Source organism: Myotis nattereri (assembly GCF_964212035.1).
Source record: "Myotis nattereri genome assembly, chromosome: 4".
Classification (NCBI taxonomy): Eukaryota; Metazoa; Chordata; class Mammalia; order Chiroptera; family Vespertilionidae; genus Myotis; species Myotis nattereri.
Window position 1 is genome coordinate 110,123,928 of NC_138079.1, and position 16,068 is coordinate 110,139,995.

General features: G+C 51.0%; 1 protein-coding gene across 1 annotated transcript in view; it reads right to left on the reverse strand.

Moving 5' to 3' along the window:
• Positions 1-335: 335 nt before the first annotated feature.
• The window catches only part of OTOA (otoancorin), a gene marked incomplete at its 5' end in the record, with an annotated part of 55,670 nt that continues 39,937 nt past the window's right edge, over positions 336-16,068 (reverse strand). The window contains 7 exons of the mRNA XM_081090491.1: positions 336-787; positions 2,267-2,462; positions 4,638-4,735; positions 5,210-5,346; positions 5,544-5,686; positions 12,284-12,439; positions 15,021-15,208. Of these exons, the coding sequence (XP_080946617.1) occupies positions 717-787; positions 2,267-2,462; positions 4,638-4,735; positions 5,210-5,346; positions 5,544-5,686; positions 12,284-12,439; positions 15,021-15,208 (989 nt within the window). The 3' untranslated portion in view covers positions 336-716. The remainder of the gene's footprint in view (positions 788-2,266; positions 2,463-4,637; positions 4,736-5,209; positions 5,347-5,543; positions 5,687-12,283; positions 12,440-15,020; positions 15,209-16,068) is intronic.

Here is a 16,068-nt window from a genome sequence, read left to right on the forward strand (position 1 = left end):
GTGGGGAGGGCACCTGGCTGGGTGTCACCCAGAAGGCACAGCACACACTGCCCCCTTCCTGAGCTTTGCCTCCCTGAGCCGAAGGCCAAGAGCTGCCTGAAACTTGGAGAAGTGCCTCTCCCAGCCCCCAAACGGCTGTCTGCCTGCGGGCCACAGCCCTGCGGGCCACGGCCGCGGTGACTGGCTTCGCCGTGTTGCCTTTTATTTCAGTCCATCCCCCCTGTCCTGGAGCAGCGGGTCCCAAAGCACTCACGGGAACCAGCCGTCCACTGGCTGACTCCCGGCGAAATGCAGGAGTCTGGAAAATGTATTTTTAAATTGATTTAACATTGAATCGTGTTGAAGGTTTTAATTCCCAAGCAATGGAACCCCCCGGAACGCCGATGAGTCCCAGTAGCCAGGCAGGAAGCCGGTCCGCCCTGGCCACGCTGAGGAGACCCCGGGAGCCCCAGGAGCCCTGCTGCGCGTTCTGCCTCCCAGAGAAGGGCAGCCACCTGCCCGGAGGTCCGCAGGCCGATGGCAGCCGCGCTCCCCTAACCCCCTTCCCGAAAGCTTCTGCCCGGCCTGGCCAGCGAGAGGCTGGGATGGGCCTAGGACTGGGCCGAGCAGGGAGCCAGCGTGGCCTTCCGAGACCTTCGTTTCACCCCGCCCTGGCGGAGGCTCTGGGCCGGGCCTCCAGCGCAGCGCGGGCAGTGGAGGGGGTGCGGGCAGGCCGCTCACCGCGCGAGCTCCAGCGCTAGGACCAGCAGCGGGCAGCCAAGCCAGAGAGCCCGGGAGGCGGAGGCTCCTGCAGGGAAACACAGAGAAGTACAGGGTCCCCCAGGCGGGCGGCACATACAGCTCCTCTGTCCCTTAGAGGGAATGATGCCCCAAAGCGGGGTGGAGGGTGAGGATGTACTGAGAGTGTGAATGGGCAGGGCCACAGCTGCCTTCACAGAAGAGCCACTTGCGGAGCTGATTAAAAATGCAGGACCCCCCCCCCACCCCCCACCCCCCAGATTCCGGTTCAGCGAGGCCCAGGAATCTGAATTCTAAGAGTCAGATCATGAAGCAAGTTTAGGAAATGAGATTAAAGGCCTGGCCATGATGGAGGGAGAGAGGATTCAGTGATGGCAAACCTATGACACGCGAACTCTTTTTTTTGGTTGATTTTTCTTTGTTAAATGGCATTTAAATATATAAAATAAATATCAAAAATATAAGCCTTTGTTTTACTATGGTTGCAAATATCAAAAAATTTCTATATGTGACATGGCACCAGAGTTAAGTTAGGGTTTTTCAAAATGCTGACACGTGAGCAAACTTTTTGACTCGAGGGCCACAATGGGTTCTTAAACTGGACCGGAGGGCCGGAACAAAAGCATGGATGGAGAGTTTGTGTGAACTAATACATGTTAACACTGCTGCTGGTGAAGGAGCGGAGGGGAGAGCAAGAGAACCCTCCGCTCCTTCGGCTCCGCGGGCGGATAGAACAGCCGAACAGGCCGGATCCGGCCCGCGGGCCGTAGTTTGCCCACGGCTGAGCTAGGCCCTAGTCACTCCCTCCCAGCGTCTTTCCTTCCCTGCTCGTACCAGCTTTGAAATCATCTTGTTCATTTACAAGGCAGCTGGGCCTGTCTTGCTCACCTCGGTATCCCCAGCCCCTACTACAGGCCTGGCACACAGCAGGTGCCCAATTATACTGGTTAGATGTATTAATTAACGCTGCCCAGTGAGAAGGCTGGCAGAGGCAAAGTCACCAGTGAAGTGAATTTAGTTGTAAGCGGCTCTGATTCAGTGGGTTCTGGGGGAGGCCCGTGACACTGGCGGCTTTTAAAAGCTGCCCTGGTCCTGGCCGGTTTGGCTCAGCGGATAGAGATCCGACTGAAGACTGAAGGGTCCCGGGATCCATTCCTGGTCAGGGCACATGCCCAGGTTGCAGGCTCCATCCCCAGTAGGAGGCGTGCAGAAGGCAGCCAGCCCATCAGAGATTCCTTCTCATCATTGATGTTTCTATCTCTCTCCCTCTCCCTTCCTCTCTGAAATCAATAAAGGAATATTTTTTAAAAAAATAAATAAATAAAGGCTGCCCTGCACCGGTGACTTTCACGGGCAGCGGGGAGTTGAGTCACTGTCCCGCGTTTGGTAAAGACAGGGCTTTTCTCTGAAGGCAGAATCTCCAGCGACCCAGAGACCCGGTCTTGCATCTTAGGCCCTTCCCGCCCAGGCCCAGGCCCGGACAGGAATGAGCACAGGGGTGGGGGTGGGCAGGGGCTGTCCCGCTCACCTGGGTGAGAAGGGGAGGAGGGCGTCCGGCTGGGGCTTGCGCTCGGGGGAGCATCCAGCCAGGGGCGCGTCTTGGCGCCATCTAGCGCCCGCTGGAGGCTCTGCAGCTGCGGCGCGCGGAGCAGCCGGCGCTGGGCCGGGGTCACAGCGGCCGCGTTCTCGGGGCCCAGCGCGGCGATCTGCTGGGGAGAGAGCTCCTGCGGGGGGAGGGCAGCGCTTGGGGACCGGGTCGGGACCGCTTTACAGTTTCTCCTTAAAATCAGGCGCTTTCGCTACCGAAATAAACATTTTCTAAATGCAAATTTCCAAAAATGCAAACCCAGACTGACTGACCATCAGTAACCACTAAAACAAGCCAAATAAATGCAACGTTGTAGGATTCTAGCCAGTCCTCCTGGCAACATGGCTGGCGTGTGGCCTGTGAGAGCGGAGGTTGAAGGCGCTATGGAGGCGTTAAAGGCAGCTGAGCTCCCGTGGAGACGCCCCTGAAGTCAGTATCGCTTCCTCTCTCTCTCTCTCTCTCTCTCTCTCTCTCTCTCTCTCTCTCTCACACACACACACACACACACACACACACACACACACACACACAGCGCGGCGGCTGCTCCGGCTTCCACCTTGATCTACCATTAACAGTCTGTATCACAAACATTATTTTTCTAATGTTGCTGACTCGCCACCCAGAGGCCAGATTGAACCTCTGGGCCTGCTGCACTGTATTTTACAAAACAAATTCAAAGTGGCTGCCAACATTTCATTCTCAGAGATTTCAAGGAAAGGAAGACCAGCACCTGGACCCGCGTCACCCCGCCATCGCCCCGCACTGCTGTGCCAGAGACGAGCGGCCTCCCAGGTCCCCGCCACCCACCCGGCCCCCTGCACCCCGGAGGCTCTCTTCCAGGCCGAGACACTGTGCCCGCCCTTCCCGGGCATGCCCAGGTGCGCTGGGCCTGCAGCCTAGCCAACGTAGGTGGTCAGTAGGGATTTCTGGAATTAATACCACAGGCTGCACTCCATACCAGACCATGAGCAAGCGCTCAGCAACGTGCCAGCGTTCAGGACCAAGCTGCCTGTCCCAGGCAGACCCCGGGGTGTGTGTGGCAGGGGGTGCTCAATGGCCTCTGGGACTACTCCTCAAAGCAGCCAGGCGCCTGCCCTGCTGGGAGCTGTCCTGGCCATTGGAATGGTTCAGGTTCTGCTTTGTGGCTTGAAATGGACCAATAATGTGGCATCAGGAGTTTGTCTAAGCTCCTTTGTGTGTCTGATCCAGTTGAGGGGGCGGATGTGTTCCCACTTACCCAGCAGGAGCGCCAGGCCAGTCCCCACCAGCGTGGACTGTCCCGGCGCACTCCCCGCAGTGCCTGGGCAGGAAGCAAGGGCCTCTGCCTGCACACCTGCTCCCCTCACTTCAGGGGGTCCAACTCCACGCTCTAGTGTTTTCCACGGTAGCGTGTCACCTGTCCTGCTGCGGCTTTTTAAACACGCTTCTTTAAATCAATTCAAATGTGTTTACTGAAGTGTATTTTTAAAGGAAATATTACCCAGGACCACAACCCCCCATCTCCAACTCTGAAGTCCAAGAAAGTCTGCAAATGGAAAGTTTTTTTCTAAAATTTAACATGAACTTACTTGCCAGCTGAGCCTGACCTGAACGGATGTGAAGCCATTTAGAGTCATTATCTCAATTAGTGTGGCTGGCCAGAAATACCAGTTTCCCAGCAGAAATACCAATGCGTGTGCTTACTGGTGCCTCCCCAGGTACTGCTGGGGCTGTGAAGTCACATACTGTACAGTCAAAGTGATCTTTCTAAAATCTAGAAAATTCTGAATTCTAAAATACACCTGTCCCCAAGGGTTTGGGATAAGGGAATATGAACCTGTCATGTCATTATAAACAGAAAGTCGGTGCCATTTGCTATGAAGAGAATACAACTTTAAAAAAAAAATACAACTAGCTCGGCCAGTGTCGCTCAGCAGTTGGGCATCAACCTATGAACCAGGAGGTCACGGTTCATTCCCAGTTTGGGGCACATGTCTGGGTAGTGGGCTCCATCCCCAGTATGGGGCATGCAGGAGGCAGCCAATCCATGATTCTCTCATCACTGATGTTTCTATCTCTCTCTCCCTTCCTCCCTAAAATCAATAAAAAAAATTTTTTTAAATAAATAAATACAATTAAAACATAAGTTAAATATTTAAGAAAAAACTCTTTTAAAAAATATTGAAATTATCTTTTGACACGTCCATCAGTGGCATGCAGCTCGCCTCTGGCCCCTGAGCAGAAGCCAGTGGTGCCTGCAGAATGCAAGGCCCGCCATCTGCTTCCTGGTGTGATATGAAATGGGGTCAAGCTTAAGGAACGGAGGACCTACTTTGAATATCTCAGCAGGAAGGCATCTGATTGCTGATGGTTGGAAATACGGCATCAAATCCTCGTCAAGCACCCGGAGCTCTTCCTTCGTTAATCCCGCTGGGGAGAAAAAGGAACCACAGGATTTGCTTCAAGACAGCGGAACGCACCTTGTTTTATTAATGATGCTGCAGACGGTGCGGTCTGCGTGGCGGAGGTGGCGTCCCTCCAGCAGAAGGCCCTGAGAGCCCCTCTGGAACCGTGTCCTAATCAACTCAGAAAAGCAACGCGGGTCACCTTAGCCCTGATTGGTCTCCTACGGTGAAATGTACACTCAGAGGCGCATTTTCAGATCAAGTGTAAACCTATTTAGCAGTCAATTCCATCACCTTCTAAACCACTTTTGGGTGCACAAAACCACCAAGAGAGATTGTTCAAAAGTCAGACTTGCGACCCCACCCTCTGCGACTTCGTGTGCTGACATCCAGGTTTTATGGGAACTACACAGATGTCGCTACACAAGCCCAGGATTCTTTTCCTGTCCCCAGGTCTAAGGTCAGGAAAGGAGAAGGGCAAGGTCAAGGTGACTCTCACCGGCAATAGTTCCGAGTTCCTGCAAGACAGAGCTGGACCACTTGGTGGGATCCCCAAACACAACTTCTGCCTTCCTCTTGAACTCGGCCAAGACATGGGTGCTGCAGGGCAGGGTCCCGATTCTGGCCACCACCACCCTGGTTAACAGGGAGGGACATCGTGTGAGCTTGGGAGACTCTCCAGCCAAAAAAGGTGTCAGCTCAGCACCAGAACAGGACCCAGCTCACCCCACCCCGTTTGTGCCCAGAAGGGTGCCAGGCATCAGAAGCAGAGGATCCTGCTGAAGGAACCGCCCGCCCGTCCTCGGCCATTTTGCATGCTTTTACTTGGTTACCTGAATTCTGAGATCTGTATAAGTGAGATTTCGGTGACATTCATGGCACACAGAGTTGTACCAAGTCCTACTAAGTGGAAGCTCTTCAGGTCCTGGATGCGGTAGCCTGAGTCCTCCAGGAATCCTTGCAGGATGGCTTTAGCCTACAAAATGAAGAGGGATGGGAGATGGAGTACCCAGGGGTGATCAAGAGGCCTGAGGGGATAACTCAGCAGCCTCCTGGTGGATCCCTCACCCCACTCCCAGACCCAGTGCCCATTCCAACCATGGCGCCCCTGCACCCGGCTGGCCTCCGGGTCTGTGCTCCGGTCTAAGGAAGTGTCTGTAGGCAGAAGTTCTTGCAGCCTCCACCAACATTAAAGGAACTGCCTCCTGGCTGTGCCTCAGTCGCTCATAATCTTCAGAAGCTTGGACATTTAAGTTCTTCTGCACCAGGATCCAAACTTTTCCAATATCTGTTTCCACAGCTTTCTGACAAAACCTTACACTCGTCTACCTTTGTGCCTGTGCTCAAATCAGTCCTTCCATCTGAAATGTCATTCCTCATTCCCACTATTAAAATTCAACCGTCCTTTTATTTGGGGGTTTCAAGTCCAATGTCACCTTCTCCTTGAAGTCTTTCCTGACTATCTGAGCCAGAATGAACCTTCCTTTCTCTAAGGTCCTACATAAGTTGCCCTCACTCTTCAGTTCCAGAGAGCAGCACATCAAATGCTGTGGTGTTGAAAAAACACGGGATCTCTTCAATGAACTTTCCTGTAAGGGTCTGATGTGTAGGGTCCCTGAAATTCTACAGATGGCCATCCATTGTTTATGACCTTTCTGGGGGGCATTCTGAGTTCCAGGGGTGATCCCATGTGTAGGGTCCCTGAAATTCTACACCATGGCCATCCATTGTTTATGACCTTTCTGGGGGGCATTCTGAGTTCCAGGGGTGATCCCATGGCCTGCTCTGACCAGTTAAGTCATCTCTTAGCTGGACTGCAGTAACTGGTTCTAGACTGGGCATGTGATCCAGTCATAACCTACCAGGACTTTAGCTGGAATAATTAGGAGAGAAAAGCTTTCTTTACTCTGGACTGGACCTGGGAAGGAAAAACACCTGACTCTACTAGAACTCATCACATGGAAAGAACCTGCCTCTAATGAAGCCAACCAAAAGGAAAGCTGGGTCCAAAATGGCAGGAGCCAGGCTGGCATGGCTCAGTGGTTGAGCATCGACCTATGAGCCAGGAGGTCATGGTTCAATTTCGGGTCAGGGCAGATTCCCGGGTTGTGGGCTCAGTCACAGTGTGGGGCGTGCAGGAGGCAGCCAATGAATGGTCCTTCTCTCATCATCGATGTTTCTGTCTTTCTCTCCCTCCCCCTTCCTCTCTAAGATCAATAAAAATATCTTTTTAAATGCCGTGAGACAGAATCCTAATAACAGTGTTGAAGTCCCTGGGTCCAGCCATATTTGAACTCTACACTTGACCTTCGCAGTTATGGGAATCAATAAATTCCTTTTCTTGCTCAAGCCACTTTGAGTTGGGTTTCCTGCCACTTGTAACGAAATGAGCCCTGATAGTATCTGATCTGCCTGCGCTGGCCCTGAGGAAGGATCCGAGTCCATCTACTGGAGAAGAGCTGCATGAGAACGTCTGGTGCCCTCAGTGCTTGTGGAGGCCGCTGCAAAGATACAAGAGGACAAGAGCTCACAAGGCAAAGCTGGGGAGGAGACAGCCAAGGACGAGCACCTCTTGAATGGGCGTGAGGATCACAGGGACACCGTGAACGTCCCACGTTCCTTTAACCTCAGTCCACCCCCCCGACACCAGGAGAATCATGCAGTGTTGAAAGTTCTGGCAATGACTGGGATATTTTTTAAAAATGTGACTTGTAGCAATGGAATTCCAGTGTTCTTGTGGCTGTTGCTTTCCCATCTCAAGCAGCCTCCCTCCTTGCTGTTTCTATGAGTGCTTTGACCACTTGATCCTTCTCACTGATCACAATTTTTTAAATTTTCCACCTTAATTGCTCGGTTGTTTGTCTGTATCACCAAGTAGAACCAATAAAGACACACACCTTATCCAGCCAGTTCACTATTGTATCCCCAGCGCCTAGCACAATGCTGGCACACGGTGGAGAATGGAGCATGGAGGACAGCTGAACGGCGAGCTGCAGAAGTTGTCGGCAACGTGCACTCCTGGGAAGTAGCATCCGATGCTGCCTCCATGCGGTGGATTGGCCTCAGGGAGATCTCCCATGTTTCCGTAATGATTGCCAAGCTCCCTGTTCCATGGGGAACTTCAGTGACACCACACTCACACTTCAGTGTCTTTGACTGGCATGTATACGCACCCAAAACAATAGCTAATAATACTGAATGCTTACTGTGTGCCGCACTTCACCTACCCCACCTCACCTACTCATCACAGCTGCCCCATGAAGCATGAATATTATCCCTACCTCACAGAGGAAACAGAGGCGCAGAGAGGTTAAGTAACTAAGCCCAGGTTGCACAGCTAGTAAATAATAGTCCTAGGATAACACTCGCAGGCGGACCCCAGAGCCTGCCCTCCTGAAGACATCGGATCAGGGAAAAGGTAGAGATAAACTCTTTTTATGAGTCTTCTCAACCAGGTTTCACTAACTGGTTCGTAGCAATATGTGCTCCCCCAGCTATCAGGCATGCCCATTTTAAAATGAAAGTGCAAAAATACAATTGAAATAAAATGACTTTGAAGATGTGGTATTAAATTGTCCTCGCCACTGGAAGCTGGAAAACGCAAGCTCAGCCTGCCCAGTGAGGAGCTAAATCACAGTTACTTGAATGACTGGACCAGGGTATCTGTAATGATCTCAGCACAATTAATACTAATACTCTTAAGCAATAATACCCACTGAAAAAGGAAGAGCTGTAAGCTCTGATCTCTGTTCATTCGCCAGCTTCTAGACGAGGTTATTTCTCCTGCTGCTGGTTTTAAGCTGACTCACTGTTAATGCAGTTCCGCCAGGTCTATTAATCGAGGACATGCACTTAAGGGTTTGACTGACAGCGAATGGTGAGGAACTGAGCACAAATGATACAAGCAAATATTAGGTTTGCACATTTCTTCAAACATATGGACAAATCTCACTGGGACCCATGGAAGTTAAAATTGCCGCAAAAGGGAAGAGCCCAGGATGAGCACCTCTTGAAGGGGAGTGAGGAAGGTGTTGATATCAAAATGCGGTATGGCACTTCTCAAACCAGTCAAAACCAGTTCGCGAGCCGCGGAACCCCAGAACTACGGAATGTCAGAGTGGAAGGAACCTGATCGCTGCGTCTAACCTTCTCATCTTGCAAATGGGGAGACCATTCAACTGCCAGAAGGAGAAAGTGTAATGATGACGACGCTGACGATGCTGATGCTGACAATGAAAACAGCTAATTTTGACTGAACGCTCTGTGCCAGGCGTTGTTCAGTGCTCCACATGTGTTAGCTCATGGAACCCTCGTAGCCAGGACCTCCCCATCACCCAGCTCCAGCGGACACAACGCACACCTGTCCTATCTGAGCGGGGCCACGCAGCCTTACATGCACGTGGTCCTGAGCGAGGGGACACGCCTTCGTTTGCCTGCCCTGCATCCATTCTCTTTGTTGACACCATGCCTTTGGCAAACCACTCAGTATTTATTCCCTTGCTGCTCTAAATACTTGCCACAAATGCAGCGGGTTAACACAACACACACGTATTCCGTCACAGTCCCTGAGCCCCTAAGTCCTAAGGTGGGTCGGAGGGCGTTTCTTCCTGGAGCCTAGAGAGAAGTCCTCCCCTTGCCTCTGGCTTCCACCCCTGACTCAGCCCATCCCGCAGCCAGCAGCACCGCACCTTGGGTCTCTGTCCTCCGCTTCCATCACCACGCCCTCTGTCTGCGGCCCTCCTGCCTCCGTTTAAGAGAACACTTATGATCACATTGGGCTTACCAGACAATCCAGGGTAACTCCCCATCTCAAGGTCCTGAAATTAGTCACATCTGCAAAGCGCTTTGCCACACAAGCTAACATATTCACGGGTTCTAGGGATCAGGACCCAGACACCTTTGGGGACTTATATGAAGCCTACCATACACCCATCCCACTCTCAGTTCATCTGGACATGGGGAGATGGAGCCACTCCCTGACCAGCCGCATATTCTACCCCTGACCACAGCGGCTGTCAGGAGAGGCAGTCACATGAGAGAGTCAATGCTGGGACTTTTTCTTTTTACATATACTAGAGGCCCAGTGCACAAATTTGTGCACCGGTGGGGTTCAGCCAGCCTGCCCCGATTGGGGCCGATAGGGCCCAGCGGCCAGGGGGACAGGGCCGCAGGCTGTTGGCAGGCTGGCTCCACCCCCTGGTAGAACTCTGGTCAAACTCCCAGTCGAGGGGACAATTTGTATATTACCCTTTTATTATATAGGACTAGTGTCCCGGTGCATGGATTTGTGCACATTAAAAGGAAATTAACTAGAAGAAATATTTTAATATCACTATTTTCCCTTTCTCTATAATAGAAGTGTCAACCAAATTCATGATCAACAATGACAGACTGAAATACACACGTGCAATTGGCGCCAGTGAGAGCTTTATATGTATCACTCATGTGTGAATCAACTTAGCCATATATATATATATAAACTTGCTTAATTAGACCTGCTTTCTGATTCAGCTAAACTTTTTCCAGCCCAGTGAAGCAACCCAACTTCTCTTTCAGGTAATTGTCAGCAACACAGCAGTAAATATCAACATGATGTAGATTATTATTGTAGATAATGCAGGGAGAACAAAGGGTAAAATATTTAACTGTAGCAGTGTTTGACTATATTCTGTGCAATGAGAAAACCCGAAGTCATTTTAAGGTTCACCATTTCTTACTTCTTTTCAGTCGGGTCAAGTTTCTAAACTTTCTAAATCTCCATTTTCCAGCTCATGAAAAGAAAATAGGATTCTACCAAGTTTCCTATCTACCTACTCCAGGACTTCTGTGAGGATCAAATGATATGAGGCACAGGAAAATGCTTCATATACATTTGGTTAAATTGTAAAATGTTTGCACCTGGCTATAAAGCAGGCTAGATTCCTGGGCTGAAGAAACTCCGAGGAGGCTAGTCACTAGGGAGAGGAAGCTGGGCATTGCTACATGACGTCATTACCCGGTGCCCACAGCGACTGTTTTGGGCTGGGCTGGGCTGTGGGCAGCATTTTGCGCCATGGGGTCTCAGCAATGTTGGCTGCAATTTGGTGGGGTGTCACTCCGGGGTGGTGGCGGGGCCTGTGTTGGTTTGTTGGTACCAGGTCCGTGGTGCCGTTTATTTTTAAATGGCCAGTGCGCGTCATGGCAGCTCCTGTGTTGAGCGTCTGCCCCCTAGCTGGCAGGGGGGCAGTTGGAGGCAACCAGGCTGGAAGGGGTTTAGTTAGGGAGCAACCAGGCCATTAGGGGGGCAGGTAGGGGGCGATCAGTGTGCATGATAGCTACCTGTCATGATGAGAGAGAATCATGGATCGGCTGCCTCCTGCACACCCCCCACTGGTGATCGAGCCCACAACCCAAGCATGTGCCCTTGACTGGAATCAAACCCAGGACCCTTCAGTCCCTGGGCTGACACTCTATCCACTGAGCCAACCCAGCCAGGGCCATGCTTGGACTTTTTCAAAGACTGATGAGGAGGGTAGTTTGTGTAGGTTAATTAGATAATGTGCGAGCCCAGTGCTAAAGATGACCCTGGGAATGAGACAACACAGAGCGCTGAGACCCCCTCGCTGGCAATACAGTGGATTAACTTCCCTCCCAACTGAAATCAATTCTGGAGAGAACCTCTTTGTCACATGAAGGATTAACCGACACAGGACTCACCCTCCAACAAAAAAACAACAAGAAAACTGAACAAACCATATAAAAGGACTGTCTTCAGATGTTGGACAACAAGCAGCATAGGGCTATAATCCTAAGAAAAGGCAAGCAAGTGAGGTGACCCCTAAAACTGCCCTTGTTCACTGCCCAAAGGCCGTTTCCAGGCCGTGGAGCAGGGAAGGCAATCCAAACACGCCCAGTGGTCCAGCTTAGTTGAGGATACGGAGATCTCGTTTGGAGAGGTCAGGGCCCCTATAATTGGCGAGGAAAGCCCTGCACAGTCAGCTCACTCCCGGGATCTGCAGGGAGGTCTTCTGAGGTCAGCTGAGTACTAATCTGCACCGGCAGGAAGCAAAACCCCACGTACATATCAGGACGAGGCATCAGAACGCAGTGGGCTGGACAATTCCCAGGGCTCATGTGGAGCTGGAGAGAGTCCACATTCCCACCGGCCTGAGGAGAGAGGTCTTGGAATACACAGAGCGGCATTGGGCCCTCCTCTCAGAACCATGTCTCAGCCATGGGGACAGCTAACCGCAGAATGAAGGTCCCTCTGCACTCACCCTAATCAAGTTCAAAAGGAAGGCCCCCAAGTCAAACTGATCGGAAGGTCATTTAAATGTGTGGCAGAACAAAGCCCCGTACTCGTCAAAGGAGTATAACCAAATCAAGCACTCAAAACTATAAAACTCGCAGTGCCCACCAGCCGGTCAAAATTATTATGCTTGCATATGAGAAAACACGGCTCATAATTAGGAGAAAAATTACTCCATAAAAACAGATCCAAAATGACAGTGATGACGGAGTATTTGAAAGACCCAGCCCTGGACGGGGTGGCTTAGCTTGTTGGGCACCGTCCTGTGCAGCAACATCTACCGACCTGTCCTGGGGTCCACTCTGACTGCCGGCTCAGGGAAGCCACGGCGTCGATGGAGCTGAGCTGCAGCTGCTCCAGCTCACTCTCGTTCAGAGCCAGAGCAATGCGGCCCAGCGAGACGATGTGGTGTTCTCTCCAGTACGAAGGCGCGCCCCAGACCTTCAGAGGGAGAGAAGCCAGCTTAGACTGAGCTTCACTGACAGTATTTAAAACAGACATAGGGTAAACCTCTCTACTATATAAACTTATTTTGTGAATCATTAAGAAAAAGATGATTATATTTGTTTTAAAAATAGGCAAAAGATATGAACAGAAAATTCCTAAAAGAATAAATAAACAGCCCTGACTGGTTTGGCTCAGTGGATAGAGCGTCGGCCTGCGGACGCAAGGGCCCCAGGTTCGATTCCAGTCAAGGGCATGTACCTTGGTTGCGGGCACATCCCCAGTAGGCGGTGTGCAGGAGGCAGCTGATCAATGTTTCTCTCTCATCGATGTTTCTAACTCTCTATTCCTCTCCCTTCCTCTCTGTAAAAAATCAATAATATACATATATTTTTAAAAAAGAATAAATAAACATATGAGGGGAAATTCCCTCTCAGTCATAACTTTTTAAAATGTACATTAACAACAATCAAAGAATACCATGTAGGCTGATGATACTGATAAGGAGTAAAAAGAATGAGCATTTATTGGTGCTGGTCAGTGCACTCCCACAGGGGGAGCACCACTCAGCCACAAGCCGGGCTCATGGCTGGCAAGCACAGCGGCGGTGGCAGGAGCCTCTCCTGCCTCTGCAGTAGCACTAAGGATGTCCAACTGACAGGGAACGGGCCTAAGCCGTCAGTCAGACATCCCCCAAGGTCTCCCAGACTGCAAGAGGGCGCAGGCCTGGCTGAGGGACACCCCTCCCCACCCCCACCAACTGCATGAATTCTGTGCACCAGGCCTCTAGTATATAATAAAACTTTTAAAAATATTTATATTCTTTTACCCAGAAATTCTATCTCTGGAAATTTAACCTAAGTAAATAATGAGACAAGTACCCAAAGAAATATGTGCAAATATGGACCTTGAGGCATTAAAAATATAAACAATCTAAAAGTCTATCAATTATGCTCAGCTGGTGTGGCTCACTGGTTGATTGTCAACCTATGAACCAGGAGGTCACTGTTTGATTCCTGGTCAGGGCACATGACTTGGTGTGCAGGAGGCAATCAGTCAATGATTCTTTCTCATCATTGATGTTTTTATCTCTCTCTCCCTCTTCCTTCCTCTCTGAAATCAATAGAAATATATTCTAAAAAATAATAAAATCTACTAATTAGCTAAATAAATAAGAACCAGTCATAAAATAAAATATCATACAGCTTTTTAAAATACAGACATAATTTTATATTTCTGATGTGGAAAATATACATTGTATAGTGTTGGGTGTGGGCTGATGTTATTGAATAGTAGGTAAGTGTGATACTATTTTTTAGTATGAAATAGTAAATATATTTTACATATACTAGTATACACAGAAATCTAGTTAGCTTCAGGTGAATATACCAAAATATTAACAGTGCTTATCTCTAGCTGAGAGGTTATGACTAATCTCCTTTCTTATTTTCTGACTTTTTTGTAATCCTATACAACAATAGTTCTCAACCTTCTGGCCCTTTAAATACAGTTCCTCATGTTGTGACCCAACCATAAAATTATTTTCGTTGCTACTTCATAACTGTAATGTTGCTACTGTTATGAATCATAATGTAAATATCTGATAGGCAGGGTGGTCTTAGGCGACCCCTGTGAAAGGGTCGTTCGACCGCCAAAGGGGTCGTGACCCACAGGTTGAGAACCGCTGCTATATAATAAAACCCTAATATGCAAATCGACCGAACAGAGGAATGACTGGTTGCTATGATGTGCACTGACCACCAGGGAGCAGATGCTCAATGCAGGAGCTGCCCCCTGGTGGTCAGTGCGCTCCCACAGGGGGAGCGCCACTCAGCCAGAAGCTGGGCTCACAGTTGTTGAGCGCAGCAGTGGTGGCAGGAGCCTGTCCTGCCTCTGAGGCAGTGCTAAGGAGGAGCGAGCGGACCTAAGCCAGCAGGCGGACATCCCCTGAAGGGTCCTGGACTGCGAGAGGGCAGAGGCCGGGCTGAGGGACCCCCTCCCCAGTGCACGAATGCTGTGCACCGGGCCTCTAATAATATATTCTACAACTCTCCTAACAGCTGAAACAATAAAAATGGCAAACTTCTGGTTCTCTTCAGCTGGGGTTCTGGGGGAGGAAGAAAAAGAGCACCTCCTAGAAACCATCCTGTTCAGGCCCAGACCACACGCAGGATGGGTTCACCCACAGATGGGGTTTACACAGATGGGGTTCACCCTCTGGATGGGTTCACCCACAGATGGGGTTTACACAGATGAGGTTCACCCTCAGGATGGGGCTCACCCACAGAATGGGTTCACTACAGATGGGGTTTACCCACAGGATGGGTTCGCCCATAATGGGGTTCACCCACAGTTGGGGTTCACCCACACATGGGGTTCACGGAGCGCCCACTGGACAGTCTTTGCATAGCCCGGGAAGAAACTGAGGTACAGAGGGGAGGCCTGGATCCTTCACGCAGTGAAATTGCAACAAGAAAACAGGTGACGCTCCTTGCTGGCTCGGCTCTCCGTGGCAGACCTGCTGGGCGCGTGGGGTTGGGTTTTCCTTCTGTTAACATCCCTCCCAGGTGGACTGTACCTGAATCGCCTTCTCCTTTAGGGCGGCCAGCTGAGGCCGGAGGAAGCCCCCAACGGCCCCCAGAAGCTCCACGCTCCTGAGGAACGTGGCTTCCTCCAGGCAGCGCAGGTCCTGGGGGGCCCAGCAGGCATTGGCTTCGGCCAACTTGAAGATGTCGTCGGAAGAGGGAGCCTCAACTCCATGGCAACCTGAGATGGGGAGATGCAGAGGCGGGGGGCGGGGGGAGGGGGGTGGAGGAAAGCAGCTCAGGAAATTGAGTGTTTCTGTGCCGAAATGAGTAATGCTCCTGTCGGCTCCATCCCCGAGAGGCAATGCAATGGAGGAGCTGACAGCAGGGACCCGGGACCGTTTGAGCCCCACTTCTTGCTAATTACCTGGTAACAAAATCGTGAAAATGCCAATGTTTTGCACAGCCACATACACCCAGTAGGAGTTTTGCTGCATCACAGCTAGACTGCAAACTGCCCTGAGGGCAGCAGGAGCTGCTGGTGGAGATCCTGGCTGCAAATTCAAACCCAAAGCTACTTAACCCTCCGTACCTGCTTCCTCCACAGACAACGAGGGGAAGTCGCCCTGTCAGACTCTTGTGAGGACTCCGCGTTACCACCCGCAAAGCACGCGGTGTCAGGGAGGCAGTGAACACTCAGTACACACTTCCGTTATTAACGCCACCTGCCGCCCACCCATCCATTTGAGTTTGAAACCCAGAGCTAAGGGTTTCAGAATATGAGAAAGGACCGCTCCTAAGAGTGGGGCGGGAGGATGACTTGCCCTCCATAAAAACCATGGAGGGGCTGTGGCCTTCCATCCCAGGGAGGAGAAGTGGGCTGTGGCTTTGTTGCAGCAGCAGAAGCCACCATCTCACTCTGAACAGCGGGAAACCTGCCTGAAGCCAGCTACCAAACTCAACACGGAGATGAGAGACTGTGGCCCAGAGGTGCCCACCAGGGAGACAACCCACGGCTCCTTGTCTTAAAAGCAACCCTGGACGCCCGATGCTGACCAGACGCCAGCACCAGCCCCACCGGCGCTTCCCACGCCTGGGCCA